General features: G+C 36.0%; 1 protein-coding gene across 4 annotated transcripts in view; it reads left to right on the forward strand.

The window, feature by feature from the left end:
* The window catches only part of LOC136830777 (transcription activator GAGA-like), a 131916-nt gene that overhangs the window by 97010 nt on the left and 11975 nt on the right, over positions 1-22931 (forward strand). For 2 of the 4 annotated variants that reach the window (XM_067090681.1, XM_067090679.1), the window contains exons 6-9: positions 7224-7394; positions 10837-11273; positions 13933-14085; positions 18468-18596. In XM_067090681.1, coding sequence (XP_066946782.1) covers positions 7224-7394; positions 10837-11273; positions 13933-14085; positions 18468-18596 — 890 coding nt within the window. The remainder of the gene's footprint in view (positions 1-7223; positions 7395-10836; positions 11274-13932; positions 14086-18467; positions 18597-22931) is intronic. The other 2 variants (XM_067090682.1, XM_067090680.1) reach the window with 1 other exon arrangement.

Below are 22931 nucleotides of genomic sequence, written 5' to 3' on the forward strand. Positions count from 1 at the left end.
AGTTTTTTATACTCCCGCACTTGCTTTTCCTAGTGTTATGGTAAGTGTATCGTCGGCGAGAGATTGCTGACGATACACAACAGTCGCCGTTCAAGAATATTAGGCTTTCGTTTGTGATGGTGTTTTTTTAGCATTATATTTGGAAGGTCTATAAAACTCAACTGTGTTTGACAAGATGGTTTATTGAAAAGATTTTCACTTCATAGGTAGCATAGGAATGCAAAAAATTTTCTGACAATAACTGGTATTCGTTTTAGGGTACACCATACATACATACATACATATATATATATATATATATATATATATATATATATATATATATATATATATATATGTATATATATATATATATATATATATATATATATATATATATATATATATATATATAACTTTATCACATACACAATTGTTCTGTGCATTGGTAGAAATACTAACAGGACCTCATTCAAACTGAATAAATACTCCATTAGATACCATCCAGTTTGAATGAGGTCCTGTTAGTAATATATATATATATATATATATATATATATATATATATATATATATATATATATATATATATATATATATATATAATGTGTGTAATGGAGTGTGTGTAATTAAGTGTATGTTCTTTAACCATTTAACCATTTTTCATTCGTAACCAGGCTAGGTCAGTTTCGGAATAAAAAATCCAATTAAATAAGTAACTGACTGTTGATATTTGAAGGCTTGTGTTGTGCACTGGTGTCTTGTATTTTAACACGGTTTTATTTAAGCCCTAAAAGAGGAGCCGTACAGCGCCCTTGAGGCTAAACCCCAGGACCCTAGCTAAACCTAACGTTGGTCGCACTGCGCTCGCTAGATTTTTCTGGGAAGAGCAGAAAGTATTTTGACGTCATCGTTACGTCAGGGAAAGTTTCCAGTTTGTGGTTTTGTTTATTGAATTGTCTGACCGATGGAAAGTTATCATTTCACACGCAGTAAAGTTTCACAGATATGGTTGATGTGTTATCATTTTGAAGGAACATTGCATAGTAATGTTTATCGGTTATGGAATTATTACTACTCATTTTTAATCGAATAATAAAGTTCGAGTGGTTACAGAACGCACCACATATGAGGATTTCAGTTATTTTTGTGAATACGCAAAATTATGCCAGGTAGTTTTAAGTATTCAGTGGCTTTGTCAACTTTTCAGAAATGCTATATTGTTCTAGATGATTTAAAGTTATATTTGGTTTTTATAGTGATGTTTCGGATAAAATTTTTTTGGTAATAAAATGCTGAAGAGAGAAGCGTACATGGGATAAATTCTCGCTTCTAACATTTCAGTACATTTTATCAACATAACCCAAAGCTTTTTTAAGATCAGAGAGCCCTCAAATTTATGTCTGGCATTATGCGAACAGCTATCAGCAACTTCAAACTGGAAACGAAGGCAGTAAACTTATTTCCTAAGATATGACAGTGCGGTTGCATTGGCGGGCCACCGTTAAAAGCAGCGGCAGCCGCCTTATCAGCTGAGAGTGTTTTGGTAGTTTCGTCACTCGTGGTGTGGGGGCCTGGGAATTCACCTTGAGCGCACGTTTGTGAGTGCGTTAGTACGTTGCTGTGTTCTCGGAACTCCGATGGCTAGCATCTTTGCAGGAAGGTACCGTCATGCTGTTGCTATAACTGGTTTTCAGAGGATTTTTAGAGGGCGGGTTTCCATGTAAAATAGGTTTTTGTTAATAATGTATGGTATTCTATGATTCTAATGTGCCGATATATGTATTGGTGTGTAGTATTTGTATTTTTATTTGATAGGATATATTTATTTATGTTTATTTTGTATAAAGTTTAGTTCATGCGGTACTGTCATTCATATATGTGTGTGTGTTTGTGTGTCTATACACTTTTGTTTTGTACTTTAGAGGTACGACCTTTGAAATTCTGACGTAAGATGACAAACTAATCAATCAGACTTGCATAAATAATGTTTCAGAATAGTATTGTTTAGGACAAGAGGGCCATAAAGATAGCGTAAAAACAGAAGAAAATCCATTTAATTTGATGTAAAATTTACACGAACTCTCTCTCTTATTTTCTGTGTTAATCGTCTGATTCTCGTATAAATTCTAATTAAGATATAAACGATTCAGAAATCAGGCTTCTGTGAAGTTTAAATGAAGTTCAAGTGATCTCGTGAGTTGAACTCCTTTCTCGTCCCCAAATAATCTTCTGAGAACCGCAACACATAGTCGCTTTAAAGAAACGAGAAAGACGGAAGAGGGTTCGGAAAGCAACGAGAAAGTGGGTGATGTCAAGAAGACTGAGACCGTTTGATATTAATTAGAAATGAATGAATCAGAGTACATGTACCGAGGGTCTAGAAGAATGAAAGAGCGGTCAAATTTGAGTGGAGAGAGAGAGAGAGAGAGAGAGAGAGAGAGAGAGAGAGAGAGAGAGAGAGAGAGAGAGAGAGAGAGAGAGAGAGAGAGAGAGTACTAATCGAGGAGTTGAAAAATAATACAGAAGAAAAGTGACTTCTCATAAAATTGTTACTTGCTAATGAGCTATTTGTAGCCTATGCTTATTTCGAATCGAAAGTACCAACCGGAGATGAGTGTGAGGAAAGTGTTCTGTTTCTTACAGTCGCCTTCACCTTCAGCCGCATCTAGGATGAAACACCCACGCAAACTCTTTCAAGTATTTCTTTTGCCATTTTATCTGAGACACTACCGTGCTCTCATGATTTCAGGTCTTTTTCTTTTCATTTTTATTAATCACTTCTGCCAGTCCATCACACGCCTTGGCTCCTTCATTCGTGGTTGCGACTCGAAATTTTAGTCGTTTTTTTTTCTACTTGTGTGAAGAACGATTTCATCGACGCTTGTTTTAACTGGTAAGGAACTTTTCAGTTCCCTGGGCGTATGCTGAGCCACGCACTTCATAGCGAATTCAACTCTTTTTGTATAATAGCAGTCATATTCCAACCATATGTATTTATCCGGTGTTTATCGCCTTTTTAATCCTTAGGTCTCACTCACATAAAGCAGAAACTTCCTGAAATCCGATTTTACAGTTTCACCCTAAGATATGAACTATACGTATCATTGTCATGAAGCAAATTGATTGGTTGGTTTATCAGACTGGCGTCAAATATACATACGATACAGATTATGTAGGAGAGTTTCAGTTCTGGGAAAGTCGAGCAAAAGTTATATTGTTTACGGCCGCATCGCTTGGGTCGCCGAAATGTTCACGTTGGGAAATATTGCAACTGGAAGGCAGTTGATTTGGTAAATATTATTCAAATGATTTTTTATCATTTGTTTCGATTTGAATGTTGGAGCAAGGATGAATCTGCTTTAACGTAGGCCTACATTTAATGTAACACGCACTAACTGTATTTGTTTAACGTAATCGCCGACGGTTTTATGCATTACATTGCTGCAAATATTTCACGGCCCCATTTTATTTAAATGCTCGTGTCGTGAAAGGAAGAAACTCTTATCATCAGATAGCGCTAGTAACTAGGACATGAGACCCCCCCCCCTTCTCTCTCTCTCTCTCTCTAGAACGGCGGCCGGCAGCCAAGTCTTCGATGGTGAGCTGCGTATTGTAGTTCAAGATGAAAAAAAAAATTAAAATTGTAGACGAAAAGCTAGTAAAAAGAGGCAGAGTCGAGAAAATAAGGAGAATGGCCCAGAGGTACTGGCTATTTTTCGTGACCTTCGTTGTTCTTCATCCAAAAGTCTATGTCGCTGATTTCGGCGTAGAATTCTTTTGCGAGCATCTTAAGGGCTGCATCAATGGCTGAAATATAAATGAAGGTTTACGGAGGTTAGGGGGGAATTAAGAAAGGCAAAGGGCTGGCCTATCTTTGAAATCTAGGTAACACAGTAGATAACAAGCATATCTTTGGAAATTAGGTAACAACCTAGTTGAGTGGCAACCGGATCTTCGACACTCAACAGACATTCCACTCGTGTTTCAGACACGTTAACCAGACATTCTCTCGAAACCAAGACAAGTGTTTTCCTTTTTCTTGGTAAGTATAACTTTTCTTGTAGCAGATCGCAATATAAAGTGTGTGTCGCATACTAAAGTAGATTTATGACACGTAGAGAATATATATAAAATGTAGCTCGCATACCAAAATAGATTCTTGACACGTAGATAACAAGCCAAAGTAGCACAGGTTTTTGTTTTCTTGTCCTTCCTCTTTGTTGCTGATAAACAACAGATGTGTGGACGTATATTGTCGTGTCAGTTATGTGGAAATTCGATCTTAATTTTTTCACCGTATCCTGGCTCATGGCGAAATTTCGTCAATTTTATAGAAGCGCTGAATGCTCTCATCAAATTAATGTATGGTGTAGTTATATATCACAAGTAGATGGGTGTGTACATTATTCTGTGTAAATATCAGTAGTGAATTATTTCGGTTACAGCTATAATGGCAATTGCTGTAAAGATATCAGCTAGGAATATTTTTTCAAGGTGTAAATGGAGTGAAAAGTGGTCTGTGTTTCATAATGCAGGCTTCATCAGCCGTGTTTTATTTTTGGAAATACTCTTTTGGTCCATTAGGTGGCCTTTTTGTTTGGCAATTATAGTTTCTTAATTTTTTATTAACTTTGTCTCTATATATCACTGGTGTCTTCAATATGTCTTTTGATTTATTCTCGAATATCTCAAGTTTACGCATCTTCTAGCCACCAGTGGATCCAGAAAAATTTAATGGGGTACCAATTTTCATATTATACATTATATATATATATATATATATATATATATATATATATATATATATATATATATATATATATATATATATATATATATATATATATTTTTTGTGTTTTTATATATATTATATATTTTTTTCTTTGATAAATTTTTTATTTTTTGCCCAATTTTATATTTATATAAATCTTCAATATTATTTTATCATTATTTTTCACGGGGGTGGGGGCATGTGGCCCCCCTGGATCCGTTAGTGCTTGTAGCCCTGGATGCTGTTGCTCAGAATTCCTTTATTCGTTATTTTGTTTGCATTTTGGCTCCCTTAATCTGTTCTATATTCGTCTATGCCCCTAAGGCTATCAAATGTTCTATTTTCTTATTTATTATCATGGCATATACCTCAGAACACGTAATTTGGGTGGCCCTGCCTGAATATACTCTTATTAATTTTAATAAAACTTGATTTGAATTTTCAATTTATACAGATAGTGTAGTTAAACAGCTGAGTATCTTTGGACCAGATTAAAGTTTTGGTCATATAAATTTGTTTGCAAGAGAATTTTGGATTTGAGGTCTGTTAAGGATGCTGAATAACAATAGCTTGATTCCTTTTATTTCATGAAACTAATTGTTGAATTGGTTGATGGAACTCTCCTGGAACGTATGACTGAAAGGTTTTGGTCTCATAACTAATTTATTAAATTGGTTGATGGAGCACTCCAGGAACCTATAACAAAACTTTTTTAGTCTTGAAATCTTCATTTTCAGTTCTTGACCTCAAATATTTAGACAGACTTTGTAACTGAAATGTTTTGTCAGTTTTGTAAATGATAATGGGTTCCACAAAATCTATATTGTTAATTTAATGCAAAGTAAATATGTCAAAGAAACCACTTATTAAATAGTATACACAATATGTCTCTGTTACTTTACAATTTTAGGATGCTTGTACCCCAAACATTATATATATATATATATATATATATATATATATATATATATATATATATATAATGTGTTTGTGTGTGTGTGTATGTGTGTGTGTATGTGTATGTTCTAGCATAACTCAAAATGCATTGAGGAATTTCAACCAAACTTGGTATACACATGACTCACTATCTGGAAAAGAATACTTTGGTGGTAAGACATCACTAGGACCAAAGGGCAGCAAAGTGGGTGGGGGTGGGAAGGGCTTTCCTGAAACAGGGTTGGTTCTGCCTATACAGTAACTAAATAAACTCCACAGGTTTATCATACCTCATTTTGCTATTATGACTTACTATCTGGAAAAGAATACTGTCGCAGGGGTAAGACATCATTGGCACCAAAGGTGGGGGGTGGGAAGGGGTGAACTATCTGGAAAAGATTACTGTTGAGGGTAAGATATCATTGGCACCAAAAGGGTTGGGGGTGGGAAGGGAGTGACATATTAAAATAACTGAAAACCTCAGATATTAGTGCCCAATCCATAGTTTTCGAGGTTGCTGAGATGAATAGTGACACTCCTGATGCCCTCCAAGTCCAAGTTCAGCCCTGATAGGATTGTAGGGGTGAGAAGGGGTGAAATATAAAATGTAAAAAATGTTGGGCATTGTAATTGAAGGAACTGTCTTAACAGGAGAGAGAGAGTAGAGGGGATATTAGGGAGGAGAGAGAGAGAGAGAGAGAGAGAGAGAGAGAGAGAGAGAGAGAGAGAGAGAGAGAGAGAGTAGAGGGGGTGTTAGGGAGGAGAAAGAGGAAAAGAGTAAGGGAGGGTTGGAGAGAGAGAGAGAGAGTGTTTATCGGTTGTCATTCAGAGTTTTCCCAGGCAGTGGCGGGTTGGTCAGCAGGTATATATATATACAAAATAGTTTTATGTGCATATATATATATATATATATATATACATACATACATACACGCACACATACACAGTATAGTCAAAACACAGTTTATTGTGATGATTGTTTCTTTGCACGGCATCTTCTGTTGTCGTTTTCAAATGCAACACATAGCAGCCCATCTCTATCAGTATGACTTACAGCAAGATTCTAGATAAAATTAAGAAAATATCAAGGTATATAGAGAAAGTTGTCTTTTTTGGAAGCTGAGAGTGAGAGATCAAGAGACAATGCTTAACAATGAAATGCAGTCCAGTTTTGCCCCAGATTTGAAAAAAAGAGTGGCTGTTGTACTGCCACACATATTAAGTTTTCAGACGTTGCAAAAAAAAACACTTCTAATGTCATAATTTAGCACATTTAAATGCATTCTTGTCTGTGGTATCATGCTGTGATGTAATCAGTCCCCAGATGTATTGCATGATCAATTTTCAGCAAACGATGCTGTCAGACCCATTTTTAAAAATTTTAATTCCAATTTAAGTAGAAGATCTCTCTCTCTCTCTCTCTCTCTCTCTTTTAAGTGAATTCTTCTTCTTAAACTTGATATTGAAAGTAACAAGATGTTAATGTCAGTTGAACCTTTTATGATCTGATACTAGATATTTTCATTCATTGCAGGATTAAGTCAGGTTGGTTTATCTGATTCATGGCTAGAGTCATCGTCATCACAGACAAATGGAAGTGGGAGACTGCATCCAAAAGAAGATCTTTCATACTATCATCATGATGACAATGACTTGGAAGACATGGAAGATGAAATGGAACATCATATCGTTCAGCCAGCAACCCGTAAGTATGCTTGTCGTAGTATCATAGAATCATGCTTAACCTTTGTTATCACCATCATTCCACGTTTGTGTTGCTTTCCTTTTAAGGGGGCTTCTTAGAATCCGATGAGTTCTTCCCATTTTCTCTAACTTATGCACATTTTGACAAAATTCCAATCTGGGGCCTCCAGCTGTTTGGTATTTGGCCACTTCTCACATGGATTACCCTTCCCTTTTCCATCACATGCTGAAATAATATCACCCTTTAAAGTTTCATTGTATTTGTAATCCATTGAACACATCTCTCTTATTTCCTCATTTGTAGTGTGAGCATCCTGGTCTATTTTCTATTCTTTGAACACCACATCAGTTTGCTAAGTACTCATTTGTCACATGAGCTTCCCAGCTCAGTCAACCATGAATTTCAACATTTTTGAGTCATTAGTCACCTTTTCAAAATTTCCTTCATTGTTTTTAAAAGTACCCATGTCTAAACTGTGTAAAGAAGTGCAAGTCTTATGTTGCCATTAAATTTTGCCCTCTTTGACCTTTCGACTTTGGCAATCCAGTCAATCCAGTATGTAGCCAAGGTAATAGAGTTGTTCTACCCCATCCATGGTCTGCCCCTCTTCTTTAACTAATTGGTCCTCTTACCTCTTCGCTGTTAGCTCCTCTTACATAGGAACTGGTTTAAGATATACGATTACAGGTATTTCTCTGTACTTGCGCATTTGACTCATTAGTTTAATTATGAATCAAGTTCGGTACAAAATTGGTTTTTGGTATTTGTAGCCATAGTCTGTTCATAAATTTTAGGTTGCTCTTAATGTCCACAATACAATTTATTCATATAAATGGGTGTTGACTTGTGACAAAAGCATGGCCGTATTTAGAGGCAAAAGTACATTTCACTCTTAAGGATGGGTGAAAAACTCTAAGGGAGTTAACAGCCAATATACAGAGAAAGATATGCAGTACTGTACTGTACTATGCTGCTTCAGGTTGTTATGATTCCTAAGTCAGATAAGACAAAATGGGCATTTGTGTTGAATTAGAAAACATATTGATTGGTTGAATTTTTAACTGAACAATAAATTGGTACTACATTGGCAATGGTCATGATTGCAAAGAATCTCCAAGATAAGTACTGTAGTGTTTCATGAGTATACAGTACTGTATTGGAAAATTCATGAATATCAAACCATTAAAATGAATTTTGAAGGATCATCCAGAATCTAAATTTGTAACCGCCAGTCACCCATTATTTCTTACCCTTTGGTGGGTAAAGGGAAGATTGAAGTAGTAGACTGCATGGGAAAACTAGTATTTTTGAAGAATGTCACTAGACCAACTACAGTAGTTCATATGCAGAGATAGTTCCAGCATGCTAAAAATGAATGAAAATTAGTGTTGGGTAGAAAAACCTGTTCCATTTTTATTATAGCAGATTAATCAATTTTGTTATGCTGGTTATTTCTTGTAGGTTTAATAGAATTCCTCTTTAAGAATTTGATAATTGTGTACTTTGGTTAAATATAGCTGGAGTGTATACTCTCCAAATAAGATACACAGTACAGTATTGTAAAACTGAAGAAGTGCTTCAGTAAAGTACCACTTGCATAACTAAAGCCTGAATTATTCAGATAAAAAGCCTTTCTATGTAAATGAAATACAATTATGTACATACATTAGTATTCAACTAGTAATAAATTAATTAACATGAAGGTTACAGTAGCACTGACTGCAGTAAGAATTTCAGACCTTATGGTTAACAGTGATGAATATTAGTTAGTAATGAAACTGTTTTGATAATTGATGTACATAAATTTGGCATGAACATAAATACATGAACAGAAGTATTCGTGATGTTCAACTTAATGTTGCATACAGTAAAGAAAAAAAGATTAGTTTTGTAAATTAAGACCTTTTCTAAAGTGTGTATGTACTGGTATGTGTATATTTATTTAGAACAAATAGTGTTATGTGTGACTTTCATAATAAGTTATGCATGCATGATATATAAATAAAACTCTAATAATACTCACAAAGCATATTTTAGCTAATGCTAGACCGTACGGAATAATGCAAGAGTTAAAAAAGATCATGGCCTAACAACTGCATTATTGAAGCTTATGATGCAATATTTTGTCATTCTTTACCTACTGTGCTACAGTATGTAACTATATATTAAAGTATACCAAGAGCAGTGTTATTGCAGCAGTTCAACAAATGTTTGACATTGCCCAAAGATAATTTTTTTTTTTTTTTTACAAAAATCTTGTAAACATATTTTTTATATATAAACTTGTAATGTTTATATACCTATTGCATTAATCATGAAAATAGAAGTCAGAGTGAAACATTCCAGTTAAATAAAATATAGAACATAATTTTTAAATATTGTAATTAAAAGGTTTCATATGATATGCATTAACAGTATGAGTAATATTGTCCCAACCCTTCAACTTCTACTGAATATGCATATCAAACCCCTCAGCGTACTAATCAGACATAAAAATAAACAATGCATTTTTATTAAAAACAAATTATTAAATATGGGTACTAACCAAAAACAATATTACTGTATATATAAACATTCACAGACAGACAGTGTAGTCAGCATGTGAGCTTACTTTGTACAATCAGCTGATGAGGAAGAGCTGATGGAGGGTGAGGGTAAGATATCTTCAGCCAAGGTTTAAAAAATAAATGGTGGATTGGCTGTATAACACTGTACACTTTCTCACCATAAATTATTTTATGACAAGAAAAAGCACTAGCTGTTTTTCTGCAAAATCTTCCACTCACTGTACATTTGAGTCCATTCCTTCTGTTTCAGTGGTTTATCAAATGAATTAAAAAATGTGTGTGAGCCCTTCAAAATGAAATCCAAAAATCTTTCTGTATGGTATGACATATACTTCAAGTCAAGACATTGTGTCTCCAGATTTTACAGTTGTTCTCTCATACTGCTTTTCATTCATTTTGGAAAAATTTCCAGGTTAAGAATATCAAAATACCAAAGGTTCAAAATATTTCAAGGTGACCCACACGTGATTTTTAGAGTAAAATTTTATTTGAAAGTACAAGAATGTTTTTTTACAAAATGTACATTTTTGAACTGTGAATTTGCAAAAATTCTGTTTAAAATCTTTATAAACAGGCTAGGTGTGCTTGTGTAGATATTTAAAATTCAGGATGATATTCAAAACTGATCTACCCATGCAATCTTTTTGTAATATTGTTAACTATGGGAAAATTCCAGAAACTCATATTTGAATAAGAATAAAGGATCACAAAGGGGTTGTGCAGTTTTATATGTATCACAAAGGGGTTGTGCAGTTTTATATGTATCAATCAATAGTTTACTCTTGACTGAAAAACTAGTTTTTATGTAGGTGTATAGGCTCCCTTATTTTTAGCTGTGGTATTGTATAATTTACTGTTTATTCTTTATGTTTCAGCATTCAACAAAAGGCATGCTACCTTGGACTTGATGAGCATGTGCGAGGATGTAGACCTTGGAGGTGGACCTGCAACAAAAGATGGTACCCATGCAGAAGACAGGCTACTGAAAAGAGTTCAGATTAAAGTTGAACACGGTACAGCTTTAGTTGACTCAGAACCTCAACATGACAACCAACTACCTCAGCAGCAGGAACCTCACACTGCCACTCATTACATATCTGCTGGAGAAGAAGTTGTTATACACCAAAATAGCCATGAAATACAGCATACTCACCGTGGTGATGAGACCATTGAAGCCACAGTTACTATGGCTCACGATCCTCTCAGTACTGGCAGTGACTTGGAAGCCCCAAGTATTACCTCTACACCCATACTAGAAGATGGTAGCCAACAACAGCCTACTACTTCACACACTACCATTGTAAGAGAATATGTGGGTATTTTTATCAATTTTGTATACATTGGTTATGTTTCTGACCTTATGCATGTAAATTAATTTTGTTAGAAGGAAATTTCTTTAACTAATTCTGCTTGCATTTGAAAATTATTTAAAATTTAACACATTTTAAATAGAAGTTCAATAAGTTTTTTGTCAATGTGCTTTTGTGGAGCTTGATGGAGATACCAACATTTAGCAGTGTGGTAATGGGAATTAAATGTGGTGAAGGAAACAGCTTTGCACAAGTTAAAATTTTGTGTAAAAGATTGTACCAAGCTGTAATTTTTATGAGGAAGTTCATCCACTGGAGACTGTTTGTATGGATATATTTAAAAGTTATCATGTACAGGTAGAAAGATTTTAGGTATATTTTTGTTCAGTTTCCATTTGTAGGAGGAAATAGCCATAGCTCATTAGATTTTGAGGACCTGTTTTTAGGTAAGATGGTATAAAACACCACTTCAAGGCAAAATTAACTGCCAGACAGTTAGTTATAAGATTGACTCGTACACATATTTGATGATTGTTTCACCAAGAGCTTGCCAGCTGCCTTGGGTATTGTAGAAAACCAATTTTTGCTATAAAAATGAGGGATCAAGTTTGGATCCAGCTCCATATTTAGCTATCCTGAATAGGTTGAAAGTTTTGTATTTTATACATCCAAGTTCTGTGATTTTGTTCTAAAACTAATTTGTAATCATTTTATGCTTGGTGATATTCACCATTCAAGTAAATAGTACTTGATATGACCAGAATTAGTACATGCTATGTACTCGTTTCTCTGAGAATGGCATTACCTGCAAGATATTTATGTGTAAGAGTAGTCTTTTTTGGTATAAAAGTGTTTGGGCAGGTCTGTTATGAAACAAGTTCGGTATGATGATAGGGCCACATAGTTTTGGATGTTTAAAAATAAGACATGGAAATCTGATTAGCTGAAATTGCATATGAAAGTAAGATTATACATTGGACTAGTACAAAGTGTATACCAGCAGAAACCATAGTACGATAATGAAATTTTATCTAAAAGGTTCTATTAGAATAAAGCTTAAAAAGAATACTGTATTAAGAGACAGATGGCAGGATGGATTGAGAAATGATACTCTTAAGGAAAGTTACTTGAGTTCAAATGTATGATTCTACCACCCCTTGTAGAATAGCATGTGATGGGGTCACCTGGGCTTCTGTGGGCATCAGAAAAGTTGGAAGATTCAAGCCTACTTGGATAAGAAATAAGAGATGGGGGATAGAGATTAGTAGAATGGAAAGTACAGAGAAGATGTGAATGATGGAATTTCACAAAGGTCCATTGCACTGCATGGCCTTTGGCCTTGGATCTGATGATGAAGAAAGTGGCAGTTGATAATTCAGTAATTAAAGCTCTACATGTAACATCAATCTGACAAGGGAAAGTGCTTTGTAAAGTAGATGAATAATGATAAAAATGTTTTGGTTTTCTTGACCATCATTTGGGTCATGAAAGGAGAAAGTAGATATTCTTACATCAGCTTTTTCCTTCAAAGGTTCAGATGTGAAATGCCCTATGCTCTTTGTGCCTGAACTTCCATGAGGTCTAGACCCTTATCATGGTTTTCTGACCCTTCCTACAGTTCTTTGCCTTGCTGCTTCCATATCTACTGCTTTTCTGACCAATCGTTCATCATCCCTTCTCATCTCATGTCCAGAGCATCTGAATCTTTGAAATCTCCTGTATGCACCCTCTTGATACCAAATCTCTGCCAGTCCCTTATTCATACTACTGCCACCATACTACTGCCACGAATTTTAATGTTCGATGCTCACACCTTTTCAATATAGGAATGTATTTCATTTTTGCTTGGGGTATAGAAATAAGCTTGGAAGACATTGTAAAGGGCTAAAATATAGCCACATATATGAAAATAACATGGCTGTATCACCAAAATATTTGGCTGCAGTATAATCAGGTGTTGACAGATTAGCAGTGTGAACAGCACCATGTTGGTGGCAGATACAGAAACTACAGTAATGGCAGCAGATTAAATACTGTACATGCCAAACATTGGGAGTTGCTGATCCACAGAATTCCAAGTTAGAAAGATTCAGCCTTTACATCTTTTACATTCTTACTGTCTATATCAATTCTATGAGCTTTAGCTTTACATAACATAGCAGTCTCTCTTATGATTGCATTCTTCATGCCAAAAAATTATTTCTGTATAAAATCGGTGATGAGTGTCAGGGATTTCAGCCATTCAGGTATTAAATAGGAAATTATCATTTGCTTCAGTATTTGATGAAGACTGTAAAATTTGAAGCTCTGTTATTACTGATCAATGTCAGCACTTGTATATGTTTGCAAAATATTATACCTAGTTAAATAGTGTAAATTTTTAACTGTGAAGGTTTGTAGTTGCTTGTGTCTGTTGAGTTTATTCATTACTGTACAGTATATCTTTTGTATTTATGCCTTTGTATGAACTAAATAAAGTGACAAAAATTTTCACATTAGAATGTTGCAGTTTGTAAGGAGCTCCTATAGCCTATACAGCAACAAGGTTGTTTCTCTTGTAATGTAAATTAAGAATTTCATTCTGAGTGTAAGGAATATTTTAGTTGTACTTTGGAATTTTGTATAAAACAGTAAGGCTGGCATTTCATTTAATTATTTCAGGATGAGGATGGGTTGATTCTTCTTGGCCTCTCTGGAGGGGAAACTCATACTACTATCATAAGTGCAGGAACATCACCACCATTACATACATCAGAGACCCAGAGACCAACAATTGCTCGTCGACCTCGAAAATATACAAAACGGGACCTAATGGTAACTTCTCACATATATTATAGAATAAAAATTAATTGTTAAAATGGTTGGTGAAAGCCATGTACTGTAGATATAAATATTTGGGTTTTAAAAATTGTGTTCATGTATAACTAAATTACAGCATTAAATTTTAGATTTTTACAGCTTAACACTTCCCTAAAGATTTTAACAAAAAGTTTAATCCAGTACAAAATTTGGTCAAAGAATATTTCATTCTGGTAAACTGTGTAAGGAAACAATATTTTTTGCATTGATATCAAGACTTTGAGTTGTTAGTTTAAATTTAACATAAATCCATCAGTCATAATCTACGCAGAACAAATCCTGATTCACAAAGCAAAGCATTTTTCAGAGATAAAATTCCTGATACACATGACTACTGTACTAACTCCCAAATCATTGCACTGCAGTGCTTGAGTTCTCACCCTTCCATGCACATTTTCTGAGTATGGATGTGCTGCCTACTCTTCAAGGTTGTTTGGGGTTTCTACTTTGTTTAGTGAAGTGTCGGAAACAGATACGGTATTTATTTTCATCCATTTTTGTTGAGTTTTGTGATTGTAATTATACTACCACTCTTCTTCTAACTGTCAGACAAAAGACTGGAGTGTTTCAGACATTCAAATACCATGAATGTGGGCTGTATATGAATGATAGGTTTGGATAAAGAGAAATTAATTTTTGATTTTGTATGTACTATACTGTATTTATTACTATCATTATCACTAATACCACTGTTATTATTTTACAAGGTTTTCTACAAATTGTCACTTTAGGAGCCTTAGAAAATACTGGTAAGGTGCAGTAGTATGAAAATCACTTCAGGATAAAGGAAATAAAACAGATTGAACAGTTAATTTGAGTTTTGGGATCTACCAGTGTGTCATCTAGACTGATATCAAATCCTTAAATGTACAGAAGCCTAATTTATTATTTGTGCTTAAAAGGCATTTTGCCTTTTAAAAGGTAATTTTTATTAAAGGCAGGGATAAAAAATATACTGTAGTAATATTTTTGTTTGGTGACTATAAGAGTTTTATAGAGGAAATTACCATGTATTTCCCTGCATTTTTCGCCTAGTCCTTTTACAGTTTTTTTTACACTTTTGAGGGTTTTGGTACACATGGTTTTACTTATCAAATTTTGACCCAAAATTGCAATTTTCAGTGGACTTGTTCTTCAAATTTTATTTTTGCTCATTTTAAAGAGGTGCCTTTTTCTTGCTTGACATGAATTTCAGAATCTTGCTCATTATTATATCTTTTTTAAGAGAGATTAAAATACTTATTCAGTTGGTTCACTTCATTTTTGGGTAATGTTATTGTTCCATGTGCACTATTCATTGTGTGTTATCTATAGATTGTACAGTATTGCAGAATAACTCCGATTTATTTTGGTGGTTGCTTTGACTTTTTTTTTTTGTCCAGAGCATCATTTCAGTTATTTGATGTCTATGCAACAGGTAGTTTTTAAGCCTCATTGATGATATTTGGGGTTCTATCTAGTATTAACAACCTTGACAATTTTTTTTTTTTGCCAAAATGAGAGTCCAGGGTGGATCTTGCCTGAATTTAGTATCTCCTCTTGTTTTTATTACCTCAGAAGGATTTAGTGTTATTTCAGTTTCTGTATTCTTTACTAAATTTAAAGAGTCCAAAGGAAGAACCAAGGGAATGCCAGAGGTGGAAGGTTGTGGGTTTATATAAATAATATAAAAAACTAAATGAATTAAGGATGGACTTCGTTCATCTTGGAGGGCTGTACAAGGGAAGGAGCAATATTGCTACCTTCAAAGTGGCAGCTGCCCTTGACCCCCTCAGTGCCTTAACCCATAATGGACGGGAATCCTCATACGAGTATCTGTAACAGGATTTGGGTGATGGACGGGAATCTTCATATGAGTATTAATATTACGTGCCATACTGTTTGAATTAATTTAGCGGGAAAGATGTTCATAGCACTTCGGTGGTCCATAAATGATTTACGACAACTATAATACCTCGACACGGGAGAGATATTGATCAGTATGCCTTCAGATTTCAGAGGAGGATGTACTGCCTCTGCAGCTCCAGGACATCTTTTTATTTATTTGCTCATAAATATACCCAGGGATTGCTGTTGGTTTTAGTTATCTTTTATGATAGTATGTCAGCTATAATTGTGATTTTGCAAAGAAAAGTGCAAAGAAATATTAGAAAAACATGTATACCTCACAAAAAGTTACTGCATCTCCCCATCTCGTTAATCTTGTAAATATTTTTCAAATACACTCAGAATTTGTTACTGATTTTAGTTCTTGTGTGTTATGGAATTGCGTGAGCTGTAATTATAATTTTATAAAATAAAATAAATTATCAGAAAAAACATGTATAACTTGGTAAAATGAACATATTTTTACGAGTGTCTTGTAAAAGAGGCTCCACACAGGGCTGTAAATAGTCACTTCCAACTTCCTGTGGAAGGTAGGGAAAAATTTTTATAATTTTTTCTTACACCATGTGCATTTGCATATTTTCTTCTTTCCATTGATGTGTTTTTTTTTTTTTCTTAAATTGGCCAACTTTAAAGTTTGCCCAGTGTGGGGGGTGTCCTTGATATATATTTAGCCCATCCCTTAAGGGTTAATGGTCACCAGTCCATTGAGATTGGACCCACCCAGCTCTAAGGGCAAGGTTTGACAATGAAGTGTCCCTTGCTCAGCTAGATCAGGTACTTGAGTTTTGTAGCTGGAGAGGTATACCATTCAACTTCATGCTCCTTCAGAGTTTCAAGAGCAGAATTTTCCACAATTCAAATAATTTTAGTGTATTCATTGTAGTTCTGCTTTTATAGAAGAAATGGAAAGGAAAAAGGAATTTGTTGCTAAGAGAAAAAAAGGCCTGATTACAGTTTATTAAGTCAGTAACTGAGATGCAAGGCTAAAGGCTTCCAGAACTTTGATGTCTTAATACTATCAGAGTATTGGGACATTGCCACTCACTTGCCATCCTTTCAGCCCTCCAATAACAGCAGCTGGTCTAGGCTCTTGGGTGACTCCATACCCTACCTGTCTGGGATTGTTAAGACCAAGACCAAGTGAACATGAAATTGTCCTCTCCTGTACTTCTAATGAAGGTCTTTCTAATGGAAGGATTGGCTCCCATAGGAAGGGCTATCCCATGGTGATAATTCTGTCAAAGAGGTCCAAACCATCTTCAAGTTGGCTTACATCACCCGCAACTTTCAGAAATTTCCTAGCTATTTATAGAAAACTGTACCTAGTATAAGTGATTGGATGTTATAATCATAAATGGAATGGAATGGAATAAAGAGTTTAGGTAAAAGGCCAAGCACCGGGACCTATGAGGTCATTCAGTGTTGGATAATCATAAATGTTGGATAGCAAGAAGGAAGAAAGCTACTAAAAATATGATAGAGATTGAAGAAATAGTGAGAGGTAAACAAGATTGATTTCAGACTGCTTCGAGTGATCTCTCACTCATTGTATGACTTCAACATAGAATAGTATATGGTGAAGCCATGTAACTTCAACAAGGCATTTTCTCATTGAGAGGGTGCTCTATGATACTTTGAGTAATTCATTTCCCCCTCGTATGTTGTGTTTTCCATGATATGATGTACTTGTTTGTACTCACTGGCTAGCCTACGTCATTCAGTTTAGCACCACTTAATAATCCTTTCTCTTTTACTTCAGTACAGTATATGTAAATTCATTTTGTGTTTTGTTTTGCAATACTTCTAATGCTGTGATGTGCACAATTTTACATTGAGTGCCTGTTGGCCTATCAAATGGATTATATATTAGTTGACATTTTCTAATCACCCACTAAAGGTAATGCATAATTATGGTTTGTATGTAAAACAGTATTCAGTATTAAGTTGTTTAAAATTTTTTTTTTTTTTTATATTGATTTAGAATAATAAGCTAGATTCCACTTGCAGAGAGACCAGAGGAGCTGTAGAGTGGCTACCTAGAATCATGGTCATTAATTTTCCTTTGGAGACATGTGCAAAAGATTTGAAACTAATTTGGATTGGTTTTATATTAATCTTGTTCATAGAAGTAAACAATTCAAATTAGCTAGTTTTCCAATCATGCAAAGACCATTGGATGACATCATATCTATAAGTACACTAGATAGAATGACCCATCATTTATATAAGACAGATAGAATGGCCCATTTTTATCACAAAATGCTGAAAAGTAAACTAAAGTATCATTATGAGTTCGTTACTCCAGTGAAGTATACTATACTCTTCACTTTTCTAGAAGTATTTTAGGTGCAGTCTTTTTGAAGAAAGAGATAACAGGTGAAAACAGTGATATAGTTATTCATATAAGTTAGTATTTCAAGAAAAATAAAACTAATAATACATTTCAGACAGCATTAAAATTGGTTGATGAAGGACACCTTGCTCTGAAACCAGCTGCTAGAGCATTTAACATCCCTGTCACGACGCTTTACACTGCCAGTAAACGAAGAGATGCTACGGGAGGTGCCATGAAGGAGGTAATGCATAATGTATAAGAACTGAAATATGACTTATCTTATTTGCCAGTGTATTAGACGCACTTTTTTTTATTTTAAAAAGTACCAAAAAACTGCCTTGCATCCAGTGCAGTTGTATTATGGATGGGAGACCAAGTGCCATAGGCTAGGCCTAGCCTATCCTATGGCAAGCATACTGGGTAGGCACAAAAATTGTTGCTAATAATAAACATTGAAAAACAAGCCAAATTATCAGTCTCTTATCACAAACTTATGAAAAATTGCTTACAATATGTCAGCAGTTAGCCTGTCAGCCATTTGCAGTGAGTGGATGTAAATGGAATCAAAGCGCTGCCCTGGTGACCTGTCACGGTAACACACAAACATTGTTTATTTATGGTAAATTTCATACAGAGTCCAAATGATTTCATACTTTATTCCAGTATACTCTCACAATATTGTATTTCATGCACAGAATCATACATTTTTCCCAACAAAATCACTTTAAAAGATCTTTCAATAAATGTATGATGATACATAATAAAATTGTGTTTTCCCACAAAATATTCTTGTAAAATAGGGGTGCGTCTTATATGCAGCAAATACAGTAAGCCTGGTTCGCTTTTGACTTTTTCTGCAAGCAAAGATTCTGGGTCAAGTTGTCTATATGATAGCTAATCTCACCAAGGCAAGCTCAATATTAGAGGAGCTGGATACATTATTCCAGTTGGCTAAGTGATTTCCTAGGGGTCAGGTGAAGTGAGGCATAGAGAAAAAGTGAAGCTTGCTTATTCTTGGTTCAGTGTGGTGTAGAGAAGTTTGGTTTTGTGAAAATGATTTCCTATGATCCATACATTAGGTACATAAAGTTATAGATCAAAGAAAGAGAAGTACACAGTGTATATCCTTGGATTTATTGTACATACTACTACTGTTTATGTATTGTGAACTTTTACAGTGAGGTTGTTAATATTTTAGCATTTTTCATATTTTAATTATTTCTTATGGTACATATAGTGGTGTAGGTACGTATTCGTTAGAGAGAGAGTGTACAAAGAGTTTATTCTTGGATTTATTTTACAGTATGTTACTGTAGGTATTGTGCTGTATTTATTATTGAATTCTTGTAATTGTATTGTAACCACCTGCACTTTTAATTTTCAGTATAGTGCTCCTTACTTGAAAAATGGGAATTTTTATTTAGTGTAAATAGCATTTGTCTTATAGTAGGAGTTACTGTACTTTTCAGTAGAGCCTTGTGTGGTCCCTGAAGCAACAGGGACGAATGTAGGGATAGTTAGTTAAGATAGGCAGTCACCACAGGTCCAGGGGAGGTTTCATAGAACTTGAGGGTAAAATCCTTAAAGTAGGAGGAAAAGGTAGTCTCACACTTCCAGACACCTGCCCCCCTATACCTGAACAAGAGGCACAGAACAATTCCTCTGACTTCGGGGACTTTTGTGTGCTGTGCTGCACATTCCTCGCTAGATGGCTGGTATGCCTGCTCTATCACATCGTGTAGCCACACTGTGGATGTCAGCTTCTACCCACTGCTTGACACAAACAGACATCAACGTTCAGTTCTAAGATGTGTGGTTCTGTTAAAACTGTCACTGAACACAAACATCTCATCCAAATCCCCATATGTGAAGGCTTGGAATGATAAAAGAGTTCAGTTGTCAAAGCATGGATCAGGCTCTGTCAGGTTGAGTTTTAGCACTGAACTTTAGAACAAATGAGAGATCTCAGTTGCCCTCTCTGAATGCTTGACACTGCATGAAACACTGTAAAGCTCACTTATCCTCTTCACTGATGGTAAGGCCTGATTTAAGCTTTGGAGAAGAGTTCATAGGAAATGAGACTTTCCACTCTGGAGACCTGACTCTGTGGGTAGGCAGGACTGCTGAAAGCTGCTCATGACCATGAAGAGTTCACGAGGTAAGCAGTCCATGCTCTTCAGCTTGACCTAGAGAGGGAAGAATGGTAGCTATAGATACTCTATGGGCAGGATAAGTAAGAGGCACTATTCCCGTGTTGACGGTTTATTACAGAAGCATCTTAATCCTAAGGTGGGTACAGGGCAACTGACGTTCGCGCCAAAATCTTGGCGCGGACAGAGTCAGGTAATGCGTTGCTAACCATAGATATAACAACATTCGATTCAGTAGTATTACTGATATCAGCAACATGACACATACTTATCGTACACCCCCCCCCCAAGCTACGCATTACCGCGAAACACAGGTATACTCAAAATTCAAAATTAGAGACAAACAAAGGATATCACAATCAAGAAGAGGCAAAATAAAAATTTAAAAAATCAGCAAGGAGTGGTTAATCGAAGCAAAACTTAGTGATAGTTCAGCAAACAGAATGCAATCTGTTTTCCACCTTTGTAGTCCTTCATCCAAGCTGGGTGTTTAGTTGGCCTTGAACTATGCCTACCAAGGGGTGGGGGCCTGCTGTGGCCAGCATATACCTCCTGGTCTTGGGTACGTGGTACTGCCCCAGCTGGTTCTGTAGTAGGGCACTGGCTCTTTGGGTGTAATGGATTTCAAGTGGGGGCGATTTCTCCTCGACATTCTGCCAGTCCCATCTATTTTGATTTAATACTGTCTATATGGGAGTCTTTCCATTACCACCCCCGATTGATCCCACTTCTTACGGACTACATCCTGTACTAGGACTTGGTTGCCTACACGTAAGTATGGCAACTGCCTTGCATGCAGGTCATGTAATTCTTTCTCTTTCTGCAAAGTTTAGACCATAGCCATTTCTCTCTCTTGTATCGTTGTCATCCAATGATTATCCAAAAGCAAGAATTCATTTGCCATTGGGATAGAGTCCCGTAACTGCCTCCCCAACGTTAATTGCGCGGGAGACTTGTCTACATCTCTTAAAGGAGTATTTCTGTATTGCATAAGGACTTTTTCTGTGGCATCAGTGTCTGGGTTACCGTCACCCCTAACGTAGTTCCTTATCATATGCTTAGCAGAGCACACGGCCGCCTCAGCTTGCCCATTCGATTGGGGGGTATTGTGCTGATGAGATACATAACTGTAACCCCCATCGCTTATATAAGTCTAACATCTCGGCACTCACCAAGTTTGTCCCCCCATCAGTGGCTATCTCCTCAGGGGTACCCCAACGGCAGAACTACCTCCGCAAAACAGGGATGATCTTCGACGAGGTCACACCATTGCCAAAGTGTGAAAGTTCCAGCCACCCAGTTAATCTGTCTGCATATGGTAAATAGCATTTATTATCTAACTGAAAGAAATGTGCTACTGTTTTCTGAAATGGGTACACTGGCGGTTGGGTGGGAATGAATGGTTCTTGTTGTTGGGATGGTGAATTCTCATTGCACGTCGTGAATTTAGACCTCTGAAACATTACATCTGCCTCCATCCCAGGCCAATACACCGACTGCCGAGCCCTACGCAATAAGCGCCTTGGTGGCCTGAATGTAGGTTAGGTGCCACAGTTTCCCTCAGAGCTTGCAGCACTACCAAACATATGTGGCCCTCGTCAAAAGTATAAGTGACCAGTCCATTGATATAGCTAAGCTGTTCCCTTACCTGAAAGTATGGCTTTAATGTAGGCTCAACCATATTCCTAGTTTTTGGCCAGTTGTTGTCTCTTACCCTTTTCAATAACAACTGATAATCATCGTCTTTGCTAGTAATTTTCTGAATGGCGCGATCATTGCCGCAGATGTTATCCCGCATGCCTCTTGTGCTTCCTCCATATCTATCTCACTTGGTGATGCCTTTAGACTCAGGTACCGGGACAAGGTATCAGTGGCAGTATTTTTTTACCTGCCTCATATTTCACCGAGAATTTATACTGAAGGATTTTTTCTTTAAAACGGAACAGTCTGGGTTTCCCAATGTGCTTCAACTCCCGATCACCAAACAACTTAACCAGTGGGTGATGGTCTGTTACTAGAAGTAGGTTAGGGCAGCCCAGCAAAAAGAGACGAGCTTTTTTCAGACACCAGACCACAGCCCCCGCTGCCTCCTCAACATGGACGTAGTTCAATTCCTCTTTCGAAAGGTGCCTGCTGCCACACAGGGCTAGCTTCCAACCCCCCTGACAACAGAAAGGTACATCATGACATATGCAAGAACAATATTGCTGTAATACAACAAAGCCTATCCCTTCTTTACTCCAGTCATTCATAAGAATGGTTGGTCTTATTTTATCATAATAGTGCAGAATCTCAGATATTAATCTACACAACTTATTTTTAGCATATTCAAATTTAGACATCAAGATTTCATCCCAAAACGGTGCCATAACAGGTGCTGTTGCAACGAAGGGAGCCAATTGATTGATCAGCCCAAGCCACGACTG

The sequence above is a fragment of the Macrobrachium rosenbergii genome, chromosome 47, assembly GCF_040412425.1.
Source record: "Macrobrachium rosenbergii isolate ZJJX-2024 chromosome 47, ASM4041242v1, whole genome shotgun sequence".
Lineage (NCBI taxonomy): Eukaryota > Metazoa > Arthropoda > Malacostraca > Decapoda > Palaemonidae > Macrobrachium > Macrobrachium rosenbergii.